General features: G+C 37.3%; 1 protein-coding gene across 1 annotated transcript; it reads left to right on the top strand.

The window, feature by feature from the left end:
* Positions 1-2,209: 2,209 nt before the first annotated feature.
* Positions 2,210-16,331, top strand: csnk2a4 (casein kinase 2, alpha 4 polypeptide). Its single transcript, XM_007248321.4, has 13 exons — positions 2,210-2,380; positions 3,809-3,989; positions 7,724-7,835; positions 7,924-8,025; positions 8,116-8,166; positions 10,257-10,316; positions 10,408-10,491; positions 10,614-10,724; positions 11,422-11,523; positions 12,252-12,352; positions 12,464-12,612; positions 12,893-12,982; positions 13,745-16,331. The coding sequence occupies exons 2-13, from the start codon at positions 3,889-3,891 to the stop codon at positions 13,858-13,860; spliced, it is 1,179 nt and encodes a 392-aa protein (XP_007248383.1). The 5' UTR covers positions 2,210-2,380; positions 3,809-3,888; the 3' UTR covers positions 13,861-16,331.
* Positions 16,332-16,746: the final 415 nt, after the last annotated feature.

Raw genomic sequence — 16,746 nt, 5'->3', positions numbered from 1 at the left:
ACCCCTCAAAGTGAACTTTTAATATGCTGGTAAGAAAGGTAAATCAAAAACAACTTTCAACTGCCAAAAATCTGAAAGCATAAAATTTTAGCATTAGGTATATTGCTGATAAGTTCATATTTAATTGTTTCAGGGAGTCCTGTTCAGAAAATTTAGCTACACATACGTGACAACAATGGGTGCAACGTGATGGAAAGGGTGTCCACATATTTTTGGACATATAAAGTATTTCTAAAGTCTTTTGCAAAGATTCTAACTGCAAATTCTGACTTACTAAGTTGTTTGTAAGCTTTAACACAGATGTTTTTGGCTACTGCCTTTTTTCTGCTGTTATTGTCATTATTTCAAAAAAAGACAAGGCTGTCAGGAACTATTTTACTAGTTGGTTGGGAAGCTTCTTTTGTGGTAGGTTCCCCTGCCTCTTCTCTGTGTTGTGGTTAAAAACATGCAGTATCCCATTGACACTATTGTACACATACAGGCTGTGTGGCCTTCCGGTGATCTAAGGCTGCTTGTCTTTGTTTTTTGAAACATTTAAAAATTGACAGTCTCTAGATTACACGAATGGATGTAATAAAAGCATCTAACGAGCAGCATTTTTGCAGATGCCTTATTGATAATAGAGGTCAACAAAGAATGGTCAGAATTGTTGGAGCTGACTGAAAGGCTACAGTAACTCATGACCGCTGTACAATTGTGTAGGACAAAATGTGTGGGGCAGCCATCTTGGATTCTGATCTCTGGGTTGGTGAGGCTCTCCCACCTTTCTAAGTAGGAAACCCATAGTGTAGGATTGTTCCAAAAAAATTACTATTAGGAACTAGATTTTCTGACTTTTAAGCTGAAATGGGACGCACCATAAGAATAAAATACCACCTAAAACATTTCACCACTTGGTTCCTTGAAAAGTAATTTATGTGTTAGAAGAAATGTCAACATTACCCAATGGAATGATTGGTTAAAGATTTTATCTAAATCCAAATTGTGTAAGGATATTAATATTTTAAAGCTTATGGGAAATTAGCTTTTGTAGAGAAAATTAGATTGATTACCCCATATTAGTAAAAAATAGGCACAGGCATATTACCACTGGCTAATTTTGGCTGTAGCCCAATATAATGAATATTCCTATAGTAAGTCAAATATAATTTTGCCAGTCTGACAGAGTTGTGAGTGTATCAGAAATAGATGTCGGACTATCATATAATATAATGTCAACAAATAATAGTATTTTTTTGTTATAAACTGCAATTTAGGAGGACATTTTCTAGGGACACACCCATGATAAGAAACAGAAGCTGTGTTAGGCATCCCTCCCTGTTTCTGAAATAGTGCACTACATGGTGTGTCAGCCATTTTGTAGTGCTGTTTAAAATATAAACAGTAATTTTTTTTATGGTTTCATCAATTACAGCAAGTTGTGCAGGTCCTAAAGCAACAAAGCAGCCTCAGACCATTACGCCACCATCATGTTTGACATTCAGTACGATGTCCTTTTTCTGAAATGCTATGTTTTTCTGAAATGACTGTACCAGTGTGTACAGACATAAAATTATGTACAGACAATGTACACTAGAGCTGCGTTTGTAATCGCTCACTTTTACAGGAAGTTCACTATATGGTGTGCCAGCCATTTTGTAGTGCTGTTGAGTGCTCTCAACAGTACATTTTATTCCATAAAAAAGTTATGAATCAAACAATGTGTAAAGATGATGTATGCTAGAACTTCCAGTGTGTAACAAAATGCAGTGTGTTGGTGTTGTTTGGTTGTTCCCTGGTATGTTCACTATGTAGCAAATGCTACATAGTGAATAGCAACGAATTAATGAGGGAACCATTCCAGATACACTTTGAATTTCCAAAGTATACCCCAATGTAGTGCGATGGTGTTGTGTCAGACGTCCTCAGAGTGGCATAAACAATAGTAGTTTGTTGTTTGGTCGTTCCCTGGTCAGTTCACTTGCTTTATATTAAATAATACAGAGTGAATAAGTTTAATGAGTGAATCATTCTGAACACAGATAGAAAATGAAAATGTAATACACTTTTAAAAAATCAAATTATGTTTTAACAGATTTAAGTTGCTCTCTGGTTATATTTAAAATATATACAAATAAATCTAAATAAAAATAATTACTTAACTAAAACTGGTAAGTAAGCATTAATTAACTAATAAGTTTAGCTGTTCAGTCCGCGCATGCGCAGCCTTTAGCCCCGTTCAGCTCTGGCCGCTCTCTCTGTAGCAGCTGAGCTCCGGATGCTCCGAGTGCCATATTGTCTCCTAGTCCGAAAAATAACCCGTTTTTACGGCTGAGGCGAGGAGGAGAGCGCCGCCGGTCCTCTGAGGAAGAGGTTTCAGCTGATATAGTTCTACAGGGAGGTAAGAAGAGCTCTAAACGCGGCGTTTATTTCAGTTTTTAGCGGCTAAACTCTAGAGCTAGAGCCGGCGAGCCGGCTACTGTTACTGGCTAGGCTAGGCTAAGTAATCTAACGAGGCTTTTCAGCTAACCAGCGGCCATAAGGAGCGAACAGGCTAACTACGTCTGTCCAGTAATGCATTACCTGGATTTATTTCGTGCTATTTTATTAACAAATGGCTGAATAAACAGATATATAGCTTTGCTACGAGTTGAATATATCTTAAAATATCTTTATACCCAACAGTTTAATCAGTAGCCTGTTTGCTAAGCTAGCTATCTAGGTAGCTATAAAGAGAGCTGTACCGGGGCTGTGTGTGTAGGGGTTAGCTAGTTTAGCTAACGCTAGTGTACCTGTTAGTTAGTTAGTTAGTTAGCATTAGTTAGCGAGTGAACGTGCTGATTAGTGCGCACTATCCGGGTACTCGCAGCCGGAGCATTTTGTCCGCTTTTAAACCCAGTCAGTGTCCAAAAAAAACACAAGAAGTCTTGATTTAATTCATTTTTACGTACCTAATATAACTACACTACCAAGCCCCTGACTTGTCACCAAATTAATACAATTATAAAAATAATGCGTGGCCACGACTTATTAGGGCCTTTGAGCAAGATGTGTTAGTTAATTTGTGGGGACGTGTATGGCCATGGCTTAATTATCTCGTCCCCACAACTTAATTATCTTGCTCACACGCTTTAAGTGTTGGCCAGCCATTAGGATCTTGTTCACATAAGTTGTGACCACATATTATTTATTTATAATAAAAATAATTTATTTTTCCGTACTACATAGCTATTACTGGCATGTACTATATAGCAAAGTAACTTATTTACGTTTGTCACAGCAGATCTTAAAAACTAAGAAGAGAACAGTGGTTTGCCTTGCTAAAGCTTGCCCCGTAACATTAAAGAATATCTTTCCAAAGTCTAATAAATCTCTGCTGTAGTTCACCACTATCGTTCCCATCTGGCTGTAGAAAGTAAGGCAGTCTTACATCAACAGATCCCTGACTAATCACTATCCTAACAACATAGCTCCACCCTCTCTTCGAGTCTGAGCAACCACCACAACCAGTGAGATGCTCCAGCTGTGAGCTAATTAGCAAGATATGTAAATATTAATACATTTATGCTTGTGGTCTCGTGTGGTCATGCGTCACAAAAGTATTGTGATTTATTTATTTATTTATTTATTTTTATTTTTTATATTGAGCCCTAGTGCCAAGTTTAATCGTCAGTAATCTGCTAAAGCCTGTCAATGTTGATGTCAAAATAGAAAAATGTTCTTATTGTACTGCCTCTTTAATGCATTGCCCACTTTCTTACACATAATGTGGGTCTTAGCTTGAATTTCAGTGGTTTATTTGTGTAAAATAATTTGTTCTTTCCTCCAGCTGTTTAGAGGTGCTGCTGTCCCCTGTGGTCCCCTGTGGCCCCCTGCAGACCTCTCCCTACCTCTGCCAAGCTGTCGGACATGTCGGGACCGGTACCGAGTCGGGCCCGCGTTTACACAGAGGTGAACACACACCGGCCCAGGGAGTACTGGGATTATGAGTCCCACGTCGTTGAGTGGGGGTATGTAATGTCAGTAATTTTAGTAATAGAGATTAAGAGGGTGTCTGCAGATCGTTAACAGCTCTTACATTTGTTTATCTAAACTTAAAATATCTTAATTCCCCAATTTTTTGAATATAACTTTTCAAATTAGTTATTTGTTTTTGTCTCCACTAGAGGAGTGCAATTAATGTGTTTTAATATACTGTTTAATATACTGTAGGCATGGGGAAATGAGGTGCGAGGGTTAGATAACCCAATGTTTTAGATTTGTGTGTGCAAAACTGTTAATTGATGTTCGTCTTAAATATTTGTTTGTTAATAAAATATTTACAGTAATAAGTTGTAAAGTGCTTTTTATAGTGCTGCCCCCGATCCGATCACATGATTGAAAATCAGGGCCTAAAAAGTGATACATGGAGCTACACTGTAGTATTTCCCCACTAAAGCTCTCTGTTAAACTCAGTAACTCAAACCTATTTTACACTCTTTACATATTATTATGCAGTAAAAACGTTTAAATCTAGTGTGCCAGGCCATACTACACTATACTGTCTTCCTCTGAACTGTACAGAACTACTAGAATTAAAAAATATATATCATTATCTTAATTATGATGATAACCAATTTTTTTGTTTTATTTAAGTGTATGTGGGTCAATGATGGATAAGGATTTTCAACATGCCAATTTTAAAATACAAAAACTAAGAGTATCTGTTGCAATTGTTCAAAAATTTAAAATGTATTTTGGTGTATTTTTAGTTAAAAGAATTGGCCTTGGCTTTACAAAATGTCATGTGGTGCGACCGTGATCTATGTTAAAATTAATACATTTCCTTAATATACTTTATTTTTATTTTACAAATTCCGACTAATATAAAGTGTCTAGAAATAAAATATTTGCATTATTTTTTTAGTTTTTGTAAATAATGATTTTTTTTTCCAGTGTCACAATTACTGGCTATAATGTAGTTAATAGGGTAATTTTTCCTGTAAATCCTATAAAACTGCTAAAAACTTCAGCATACAGTAACAATAGTTAATTTTTCAGCAACCGAAAATGGATACTTTATTTTAAATTTAATACAGTAACTGTTATTATAAGTTACACCACATGATGAGTGGTCGCTCCAAATGACAAAGTATCGTATCATTACTATTTAACTATTTAAAGAGATCAATAAATTCAACCAAATAAATATAAATACAAAAATAGAATTCCACACAAAACCAGAATTGTTTTATATTTTTTCCCCCAAGTTTTCCCTAATTTACCTGACCAATTACCCAACTCCGCTATTACTGGTGATGCCCCAAAACCAGGAGGATGAAGACTAGCACACGCTTCCTCCGATACATGTGAAGTCAGACTCCACCTCTTTTTGAGCTGCTGCTGATGCAGCATTTTTTTAAGTAGCATCACAGCGCTAACGCTAGGAGGAAAGCACAGCGACTCGGTTCTGATACATCAGCTCACAGACGCAGTCTTGTGCTGATCCACGTCACCCTAGGAGTGATGAGGGGAAAGAGCACCAACTACTGTACCCACCCAGAGAGAGCAAGGGCAATCATCTGTATTATAATTTTTTGTTTTTAAAATCGAACAAAACATTTTTGGGGCCATATTGCCCAGCTCTACACCTCCATATAACTAATTTGCACAGCATCTGAGGACAAAAGCTGGTGAATTTTAAGGTGCCCCTAACAGTGGTTAATTTGCCTGGAATCATTACATCATATTTCTGAACGCTCTCAATACCAAGGAATAGTTGACCCTGATGTTTGGGCCAGCATCTCATCTCAAGTCTAATTGCTGCGGGATTAGAATTATTTATTTTTATTTTTTGCGTTTTTATAATTATATTTTACAAAGATTAAACATTAGTTTAATTTTGACTCAAAATGACTCAAATTGCATTAAAATATTTTCTTGGAAAATATTGGAAAACACTCTACATTGGTCGCACCATATGACATTTGGTCGCACCACATGATGTTTTCAAGTTCAGTTTTAATTTACAGGCAGAGAATTGGCCACCTTAACAAAATAAGCTAACTTCCCACAAAAGGTCACTATAAAATCAAAATATATATTTGTAGAAATAACTTAATATTCATTATTTTTTGAGGTCATACCACATGATATCCAAATGTGGCAACTACATATAAGCTGTTAAAAAGGTTATTTTTTATCAAATTTGAGAGAGAGTTACAAACTTGCTTGCAGCTTCCACAGGTCCCTGGCAAACTGGTAAATTATGCAACTTCTTGTATTTAAATTGGTTTTAACATAAAGGTCCCAAAGTAGTAGTTTCTTGATGGTCGCACCACATGATATTCTATAAAATGGAGATTATCGGACAAATTTTGCTTGTATATGACGATGGAAAAAAAATTGCAAATGCTTTGCAATTTTGTACAGGACTAAAAACACTTTGAAAATCATGCCGAAAGTTTTCAAAACAGTAGTCAAACAACAATAGCCAAAACTTTCTGATGAACTAATTATTTTTAATAAGTTAAAGTAAGTACAAATGTGGGAGAGAGACTACATATCTATGGCAACTTTGTATGCTTTTAAACCTTTTTTTAATTGGAAAAACTTTAGTTGGACACAAAATTTAGGCGTCACGTCATTGACCCATATTTAAATGAAAATCATTTGTATGACAAGTTAGTTCTTGTTTATTTTTTGATCATGTATTGGAATGTATTGATACTGTTGTTTTATTAATAGTTAAAAGAAAGTGACACCTTGGATGAGTCATTTCCATGTCATTTTCCAGCTCGGAACCCTGTATCGGCAGATACTTAAAATTATTAATTTACTTTTCATTAACATTAATGGCATGTAGCTGAGGAAGTTACAAGGTTATTCCTATTGGTGGGCCAGTGCATTGTTGGGATTCTAGCTCCAGGACTCTTATTGGTATATCACAGCATTATCACCCAGACCAAGGATTGAACCCCAGTCTCCCACATGATGGGGTAGCTCACTGAAAGATAATTGTGTTATCCACGGCGCCACACCAACCACCAGATAAAATCAAATAACTCTGACATGTGGAGCAAAAAAATGTGAGCAGCACATCCACTAGCTTTTTTCCTTTTTGTTACGGGAAAGTTTTTTTTATTTTGTCTCCGAGTGGTTTAAATGAGACTAATTATAACAAAATATTTAGCTTCCCCATACCTGTATATATCCTGAATTAGTGATGCACAATGAAGTAGGACTAGTATCAGTAGTAGCTGTCACTTCAACATTACATTTTACTGCATTCATAATTTACCCAAAGTAGGCATGCTTCAAATATTGAAATTATTGACAACGAAATTAATAATAAAAAAAAAAAAAAACAGAATAAATTGAACAATCAGTTTTGACTTGTTTGCCAAGATTTAATTGCAAGCAGCTGGGATGTTTTGTAAATGCTTTTTGATAAAATACCTTTAGTCAAAAATAACTTTAGTATTCGGCCTTTAGCTCGCTTTCAGTTTTGGCCAATTCCCTACCACAAAGTTAAATTTTTATGCAATTGAAAATTTAACTTTGTGGTAGGGAATTGGCCAAAACTACATTTTGTGTATGTGTATAAATCATTATCATGTACATGCTCCTGAGACAACATATTGTATTTCTGCATTGGTGCATTTTGCGTTTGATTATGATGAAAGATTTAAAACTAAGTTTCAGCATCAATGTTTTAATTATTTTAATAATTTATTTACATATGTACTTTTGATTGTTTTGGTAGAAATCAGGATGACTTCCAGCTAGTCCGTAAATTGGGACGAGGAAAGTACAGTGAAGTGTTTGAGGCGATCAACATCACAAACAATGAGAAGGTGGTGGTGAAAATTCTCAAGGTAAGTGCAGTATAGTGGTATAGTTTCTTTTTTTTATATGTTATTCTGAAGATATTTGTTTGTAAATGTTGTGAATTTGTTCCATCAGCCTGTAAAGAAGAAGAAAATAAAGCGCGAGATAAAGATCCTGGAGAATCTGCGTGGAGGACCCAATATCATCTCCCTTATAGATATTGTCAAAGACCCAGTGGTGAGTATAAAATTCTGAGTAGTTATGGAGTTGTGTTTCCTAAAGTTTTAAATCTTGTTTTAAATCAACTGTGTTTAATTTTCTCCACAGTCCCGAACACCTGCCTTGGTTTTTGAACATGTGAACAACACTGACTTTAAGGTAAATCTATTAAAATGCTTATTTTTCCAAACCTTAATGGAGTTAGATCTAATTAATAAAACACTTTAGATTTTGGATATTGACTGGAATGTTTTAAATGTGGAATGTTCTGCCATACTGGAGAACTGTGCCTTATGTTTGGGTTCTTCTTTTTTTTATATATTTAGAGTAACATTTTAAATTAAGGATTAGCGGATGCATAAAAACTGAACAAAATGAGCATTTGGTCAAATTGGCTGAACACGATTTTTGCAAGTTTTTTTTTTTTACCTTTTTACCATTGCATATATTAAATTGAATAAATATATACAGGTGCTGGTCAATGAATTAGAATAATTTGAAATAGTGCAATCATGAAATTCTTTGAATGCATTTTTTGTGCAGAAAGCAAATCAGGTGTTCACCGCACCTGTCCTACTCGTTAGACTAATCACAGAACTCGTTACCTGGAAAAAAGTTTGCTCAGCTGAGCTTTCCAAAAGGCCCATTTAGGCCATTTAACTGTGACACTGTTGTTTTATTGAATTAGAATAATGGAGAAACCGTTTCATTGAATTAGAATAATTTTTATTATAATTACAATCATCACTTTCTCAGTATTTTGTGGCTGTTCCTTGGCTTGTATGACTGCCTGAAGTCTCCGCGGCATCGATTTGACCAGCTTGTCGCAAGTTTGCGCACTCACAGCTTCCCAGCCAGTGGCGATGTTCTGCTTCAGTTGGTCCAGCGTAGTAGGCTTTCTGTCGCGAATTTTCCGCTTGACGATGGACCAAAGGTTTTCAATGACATTGAGGTCAGGCGAGTTGGCCGGCCATGCCAAAACTTCAAGCTGTTTTTTAGTGAACCAATCTTTGGTCGACTTTGCCGCATGAGCCGGTGCAAGATCCTGTTGAAATATGAAGTCTTCTTCGCCGAACTGTTCCTCAACAGTCGGAATCAGGAACGATTCCAGAACATCTTGATATACGGCAGCATTGACAGTCTTCTTGAGGAAGCAGAGTTTCCCTACACCTCGAGCGGACATGCATCCCCAGACCATAACGCTCTGGGGAAACTTGACGGATCTTTTCACGCACTCGTGGTTGTAGGTTTCGCCACCACGACGCCAGACACGAGGACCTTGGTCACCGAAGGAGATGCAGAAGCGTGATTCGTCACTGAAGACCACTTTCTGCCAGTCTTCAGCAGTCCACTCGCCGTTTTCTTTGGCCCACTTCAGCCGTTTCTCCATTTGTTTCTTGTTCAGCATCGGTTTTACTGCTGGAACGCGAGATTTGAAGCCGAGTTCGCGCAGACGACGGTAAGTGGTTGATCTGGAGACGTCAGCGCCGGTCTGCTTGTTCCACAAGTCGGTGAGCTCGGAAGTGGACTTGAACCGGTTGCTGACTGCGATCTTTCTCAGCTGCTTGTTGTCGCGAGCAAAAGTTTTTCGGATGCCGGAACAGTTGGTGCGCTTGCTGCAGTTTTTCTTGAGAGCTTTGCAGACGGAAGACTGGCTGATGCCGAGCTGCTCAGCAATTTTAGTTTGGGTCAAGCCTTGTTGGTGAAGGGCTTGAATTTGAGCCACTATTCCGGTTGAGAGGTCGCGCTGCTTACCCATGATTGATTTTACAACTTAGAAATTCTACTCAACCCTGACTTTATACTGCACAGTGAACACTCTTCACAGAAAACAAAAATTCGAGCATTTATTCTAATTCAATGAAACTGTTTCTCCATTATTCTAATTCAATAAAACAACAGTGTCACAGTTAAATGGCCTAAATGGGCCTTTTGGAAAGCTCAGCTGAGCAAATTTTTTCCAGGTAACGAGTTCTGTGATTAGTCTAACGAGTAGGACAGGTGCGGTGAACACCTGATTTGCTTTCTGCACAAAAAATGCATTCAAAGAATTTCATGATTGCACTATTTCAAATTATTCTAATTCGTTGACCAGCACCTGTATATAATTTTTTTTATAAGTATTTGGTTTATCCATATACTAAACATGATAAAAATGTTTAAAATAAGTCATATTGTGGTGGCTAATATTATCACCCTCATTTTATTAAATGCTTATATTTTTTTTGTTCCCTTCTTTCTGTTCTCAGCAATTGTACCAGACACTGACAGATTACGACATTCGATTCTACATGTATGAAATCCTGAAGGTGAAGTTTTAATTGTAGTTAATTGTGTTTAAGTGCATTAGTTAGTCCATGGGGTGTAAATAATATTTTATATATTGATATCTCTCTGTAGGCTCTTGATTACTGCCACAGCATGGGCATAATGCACCGGGACGTGAAACCGCACAACGTCATGATCGATCATGAACACAGGAAGGTATTGTTTGTTTCTTATTTGTTTCCAGAGAAATTATCAAATTATGTAAAAGTACTGTTTGTGGATGTTTGTGAATGGTGTACTGCTTTTACTGAGCATGTTCTAATCCTCTGTTTTCCCAGTTGCGTCTCATTGATTGGGGTCTGGCTGAGTTTTACCACCCGGGGCAGGAGTACAATGTCCGGGTGGCTTCTCGCTACTTCAAGGGACCGGAGCTTCTGGTTGACTATCAGGTCTGTTTTCAGTTTATATTTGCTCACACTAAAGAGGAATTGGGGAAATATGTGCAAGAATTATGCTTGCGTAATGTTTGTGGCAGTTACTTTTGTGCCACCCATAAGCATGACCATGTACATGGATCATTTAAACAACACCAGAAATCAATTGTTTTTTAAATGGACTTTGAAATGGACCCTGTTTGCTGCTGTAACTACATATTTTGCACATATATTTACTGTGAGCGTTGATTGCGTTTTGCTATGTGAGGTGTACTAATGTTAATGTTCTAGGTTACAAAAGCCACTCAAACTCCTCCCGTAGTTCATGGATATGGTGTGTCCTGTCATTTGTCCAGCCCGTGTGCAGCTACTCCAGAGTATGGCTGCACAATAGATAATTGTAACACTGTTTAACCTCTTAACAAAAATGTATGTTTGAGTAATTATAGGTTCAATATAGACACCCAATATACCATTTTAAAGCTTAGAATCTCTTCTTTTCGGTTGTCTAGCCAAATTAGCTGTATGGCCCTAAATTTTTTTCACTGAAATTTAGGGTATTTATTGTGATCATGTTCTTGGCGATATGATGCATCCCCACATTTCAATTTCAAGAGTGTTCTATTACAATAAAAAAAGAAGTGTGTGTTTAATGCTTCAATGTGTGTTTAATGTGTCAGTGTGTCTGATCATAATGTGTAAATCATTACAGATGTATGACTACAGTCTGGACATGTGGAGTCTTGGCTGCATGTTGGCCAGCATGATCTTTAGGAAGGAGCCCTTTTTCCACGGTCATGATAACTATGACCAGGTAGGTATCTATAAGACCATGGAACTGTTTGCTCTAGATATACTATGTATATTTTAAATTAGTGCTGGGAACTTTGATTGATTGATTAATTGATTGATTGGTTGATTGACTGGGCATTTACATAGGGTTGTGTCAGCAGTATGTAGAATATCAAATATTAAGGCTTTAAATCAAGGCCTTGATAACTATACGGTTTTTTTTTTGGTCCCACAAAATTACACAATATATGAAGTGATCAGTCTGCATTTACAGAAAGACATTAGCAGAATGTAAATGATAGAACTGAAAAAAAAAAAAGTAAACACAGCTTCAGTTTCAAAACTAAATGGTTTTTAATAGTTCCAAAAATGGACCTAAAATACTCAGTGATATTATTCAAATGTTGTATTTTACAAGTAAGACGCAATTTCAATATCAATTTACAATGTTATTCTTAAAGTCAAGGCATCAAATTATTATAATGACTGTTTCAGTTACAATTCCCTTAGTTCTCCAGTGTTAAGATTGATATGCTAACTGGCATTATTTGCTTTCATCTGTACACACTATGCGTTTTTTGGCGGTCTCTAGCAGTTTTGTGGTATAGGAAAAATGCATACTAGACAGGAATTTAAATCGTTATACCACATGAACCGGAATACAGCCCAGCACTATACTGAATATTCTTATGAAGATGCTGTACTACATTGGGGTTGTGAGTATTAAAATTGTAACCTTTCTCTTTGTAGTTGGTCAGAATAGCCAAAGTCCTTGGAACTGAAGACCTCTATGATTACATCGACAAATACAACATAGAACTTGAACCACGCTTCAATGATATTCTAGGAAGGTGGGTGCCCTGATTTAAAATTTACTTTACCAGTGGTGTTGTGTTAAATATACAGAATATGTTTGTTATTTTGGCAGAGTTTAATTTTATTCTCTCCACCCATCTGTCCAGGCATTCCCGTAAGCGATGGGAGCGTTTCGTGCACAGCGAGAACCAGCACCTGGTTAGTCCTGAGGCTCTAGACTTTCTGGATAAGCTGCTGCGGTATGACCATCAGGCCAGACTGACTGCGCGAGAGGCCATGGAGCACCCTTACTTCTGTGAGCACCACAGCCCACCCTTTCCCACTTCTTATACTCTAACTACTAATAACTACTAAACCTGCACAATATTGCAGTATAGGTTTTTTTTGTGTGATTATATATTGTGATGTTTAAAAATAAGCAGAACACAGACTCGTCTGTCAATTTTAGATTTATCAATCAATCCAAGTTTAGCTGTATTTCTCACCAGGAGTGTGTTTTTGAAGGGTGAATTGTTGATGTACATTTAAACAATAAGCTGAAAAAGATATTGCCCTCTTTTTTCCCCCCCCTGTAGATCCTGTTGTAAAGGACCAGTCTCGGATGGTGGGCTCTACTAATGTGCCAGCAGCGAACACTGCAGTGAGCGCAGCCAGTATGATCACAGGCAAGTTTTAATGTTGTTTTTTTTTTGTGCAGTAGGCCAGTGTACCCTAAATTAGTAAAATTTGTATACAGTATATCACTAATTACTCCCCGAATAAAATGGGTAGCAATATATTGATATCTTAGCAAGTGTATTCATCTGGAATGTCTAAATACTATTTTAAATTTTGAGGTACATTAGAGATATAAGATTCATTAATTAACTGACTGGCACTGAATGGGACTTTAGTAAGAAAATATTACCTTTAATTTAGGGAATTAATAATAGGGACATAATATTGTTTTTGACAAGAAATACCTCTTGAAGCCAGCAAAATAAAATGCCAGTGAATGGATGGGAATGAATGAGCTTTCAGTAGATAAATGTACTTTCTACTAAACGCACCAAAATGCGGTCCAACAAACCATACAGGCATGTTGTCTCCTCTGATTGGTCAGAGCTGTCTGGCGCTCGAGCAACAAAGTAAATACAGCAAGAGTATCCTGTGCTTCAGACCTGTGCATACATTTGTGCAGTTTGGAACAGGACCAAGTCCACCACTTGGGTCTCGTGAGATTATTTTTGTCTCGTGAGGTTGTTTTGGTCCACACCTGAGTGTGATTACTGTTTTCTCACTTGCTGAAACGATCCATTTTAACCAGACTATACAGTGCTGGTGTGAAAATGCTCTAAGAGAAATTTAAACTACTTTTTTGTTTATTTCAATTTATTTATTTTTTTTGCTTTACAAATTTGCTAAAATCCTTGTTTTCTTCCAAACAGGTATCGCCGCACTTCCAGCCTCCACAGCCCTCGGCCCACTGGCGGGTTCTCCCGTCCTCTCAGCTGCCAACAACCTGAGTGCCCCGGTGCCGGCTGCCGCGGGCGTCCCTCAGTGATGCCGTTTCGTGCCTGTTTCCTCACCTCACCGCAGCCTGGGACCAGGTGATGAGTGAATGCCAGTTCGCCAGTCCACACCCACCATCTCCTGGCTCAGTCCTGTGGAGACCTCTGGGACGATGTTTTTTGAAAGGTGTCCCAAAACCACACCCCCTTCAAACCCCAACCAAACTCCACCCAACCACCTCAACCAAACTGAACCCCACCCACCCTAGTAATCTTCACCTCAAGTTAAACGAACTGTGTACCTGTTTAACAGTTTACTTGACCACATGAACCGTTCGGACTACTGTGTGCGTGCTCGTGTGCGTGATGCATACAGATATTTCGTTCTTGAGGCAAATTGGGTGCTGAAGTGTAACGTGGGCCACGAGACTTCACTCGTTGTTCCAAAAGCATTAGTCGCACTAATAATAATAATAATAATAATAATAATATTAATAATGATGATTATGATGATACTGATGTTAAGCACATTTTCCCACCATGACCTACAAAGTAGCCAAGCAACCAATCAACACGAGCATGCTTAGCTTTTACTTTAGAGAGGGAAGACGGAGCGCTTTGGACCAAATGGAGGAGCACACTGCGTCATACTTTCACGTTCAGATGCATTAAGTGTTTAGAAGTGACATAATGTTGATCAGTTGGATCAGTTTACAGTGTTAATATACACAGATCAAGCATAACATTATGACCATGTCCTTGTTTCTACACTCGTTAACCTTTTTTGTTTGTTTAGCGTTTAGGTGGTGGGTTATTCTCAGCACTGCAGTGACACTAGTTGATATTAGTGTGAAGAACCCCTGTATGTGCTGTATGCGTCACAGACCTTTTAAAAGCTGTGTAAAGTTCTTTACAGCACCCTCTGTTCACTTTAACTCGTTAATTTCCTAAGTGACAGTGAACATACTGAAAGCATCACAGGACGGTGTGTGAATGGGTTCATTCATCTGACCTTATTTACAGAGACTTTACTCCTTTTAAAATGAAACTAACGCTTTATTTGCTTCTACAGATCTGTTTACAACAATTTAACCATGCCTGCCTGCAATAGGAAACAAACATGGAACATGAACTGTTCACTGAATTTCTTATTCAATTTTGAAATCGGTATCAGTATTCAAAAATGGCTCTCTGCTCTTATGGGTTGAACACCTCAATGTCACTGCAGGACAGACAATAGTCCACCAACAGCATCCTTTGGGCACAGATAAAGTACTAGACGACGGCACAAACTGTTCAACAGATTGAGAGCTTCTGTCTCTGACTTTACTTTAGCTAAAAGGTTAACACCTCATACACCACCATGCCACTGCACTCTCTTAGAAGTGCTGAGAATTACCCATCACGCAAATATAGCTCCTCTGTGGTGGGCCGGGGGGGGGGGGCCATACCATTTGAAGAACAGTCGGAAAGGAGAAGTATTTTGAACTACAGCGTTTCCTGAATGATCAGTGTAGCTGCAAAAATGTATAATGGGTGTAGAAAGAAAAAAGGTGTTAACATTATACTTGATTGGCGTAATATACAAGACAAAGATGAAAAAAAAAAAAACAGATCCTTGATCAGCACATTTTTCCGCCTTTGACAAGTCCTGATCGTTCTGGTGCTGTACCTCTGCAGTCGTGTTGCATTTGACAACACTCGACTTTCATTAGTACTCATGACCTTAACTCCGCATCATGTATGGAGATGTTGATATGGCATAATCTCTTAACAGCTTAATTTGGAGCGTTGGAAGGGGCGGTCCATTTAACATTAATATGAATTGGGTCTGTCGCGATAAAGACGTTATCAACTTAACGTACAATATATGAATTATACCTATCCTAGACTATTATTGATTAAACGTTTATTGTCCTAAAAAGTGTGTAATTGCATTATTATGCTATTATACTGTATTACCATTATATTAGTTGTATAAAATGATTTTAAAATGACTATCGTTTATAGCAAAATAAATTTTTGCAACAAGCTTAGTCCTGATGTTTAGAAATGTTGGTGTTTGTTGGAGAACGTGTTCTGGGCTGGTGAATCTGGTCTCAGATGGTTCTGAACTGAGATCGTTTGGCATGGTTCCAGTCTCCAGTAGCAGGAAAGAGTTCTTAGTCTGTTCTCCACGTTCTGCAATATTTAATTTCTTTTACCACAGCAGTTCCTGACCATGTGATCAGTTTCAGTTCCCCATTTGGTGCGACATCTCTCGGACTTCTGATAGCTAAATATTTTATTTTTGGAATTAGAGTTCTGAATTATGGATATTTGTTTATTTCAGTACTGATGTACAACCCTGATCTAAATATATGTAAATGAATTTCCCCATGGCGAGCCGATTGGACCTGAAGAAATTCACGCATCCTCCTGAAAATTACAGTACGAGTCTTAAACATGGTTGTACATATGTGTATGTCCTAATGTAGATGAGTAGTATTTCAGGATATTTGTGTAAATAAACGTGTTTTATTTATCACAAGTGTACATCATTCTCTGTCCGTCTCAACAGATTTTTATCTATTTATTTTTGGAAGAAGAATTTGATTCTACGCTGAATCCATCTCTGTTCATCTAATGTTTAACTTATGACTTCCCTGATGTATAATCTGACTTGAGTGTTTTTATATTTCTAGGTTTGCACTAAATATTTGGCAACCGAAAATGGCAAACACAAGACCAGATTAAATACATTCCAAACAATGTTTAATATAAAATTAATTTTAGGTCATATTGAGCTTTTGTTTGTTTGGTCTGTTGGGATATTAAAATATTCAGTGTTTGCTATGAAACGGGACGTTTTAAAATGTTAATTTTAGTTGTATAAAAGTTTTTTCCTTGAAAAGCAAGACAACAAATTCTATGAATTAATTAATTACTGAAGAAGTTAA

This window comes from Astyanax mexicanus, chromosome 24 (genome assembly GCF_023375975.1).
Source record: "Astyanax mexicanus isolate ESR-SI-001 chromosome 24, AstMex3_surface, whole genome shotgun sequence".
In the NCBI taxonomy this organism is placed as follows: Eukaryota; Metazoa; Chordata; class Actinopteri; order Characiformes; family Acestrorhamphidae; genus Astyanax; species Astyanax mexicanus.
Note: the sequence above shows the minus strand (reverse complement) of the source record. Positions and strands in the feature narration are given on the sequence as shown.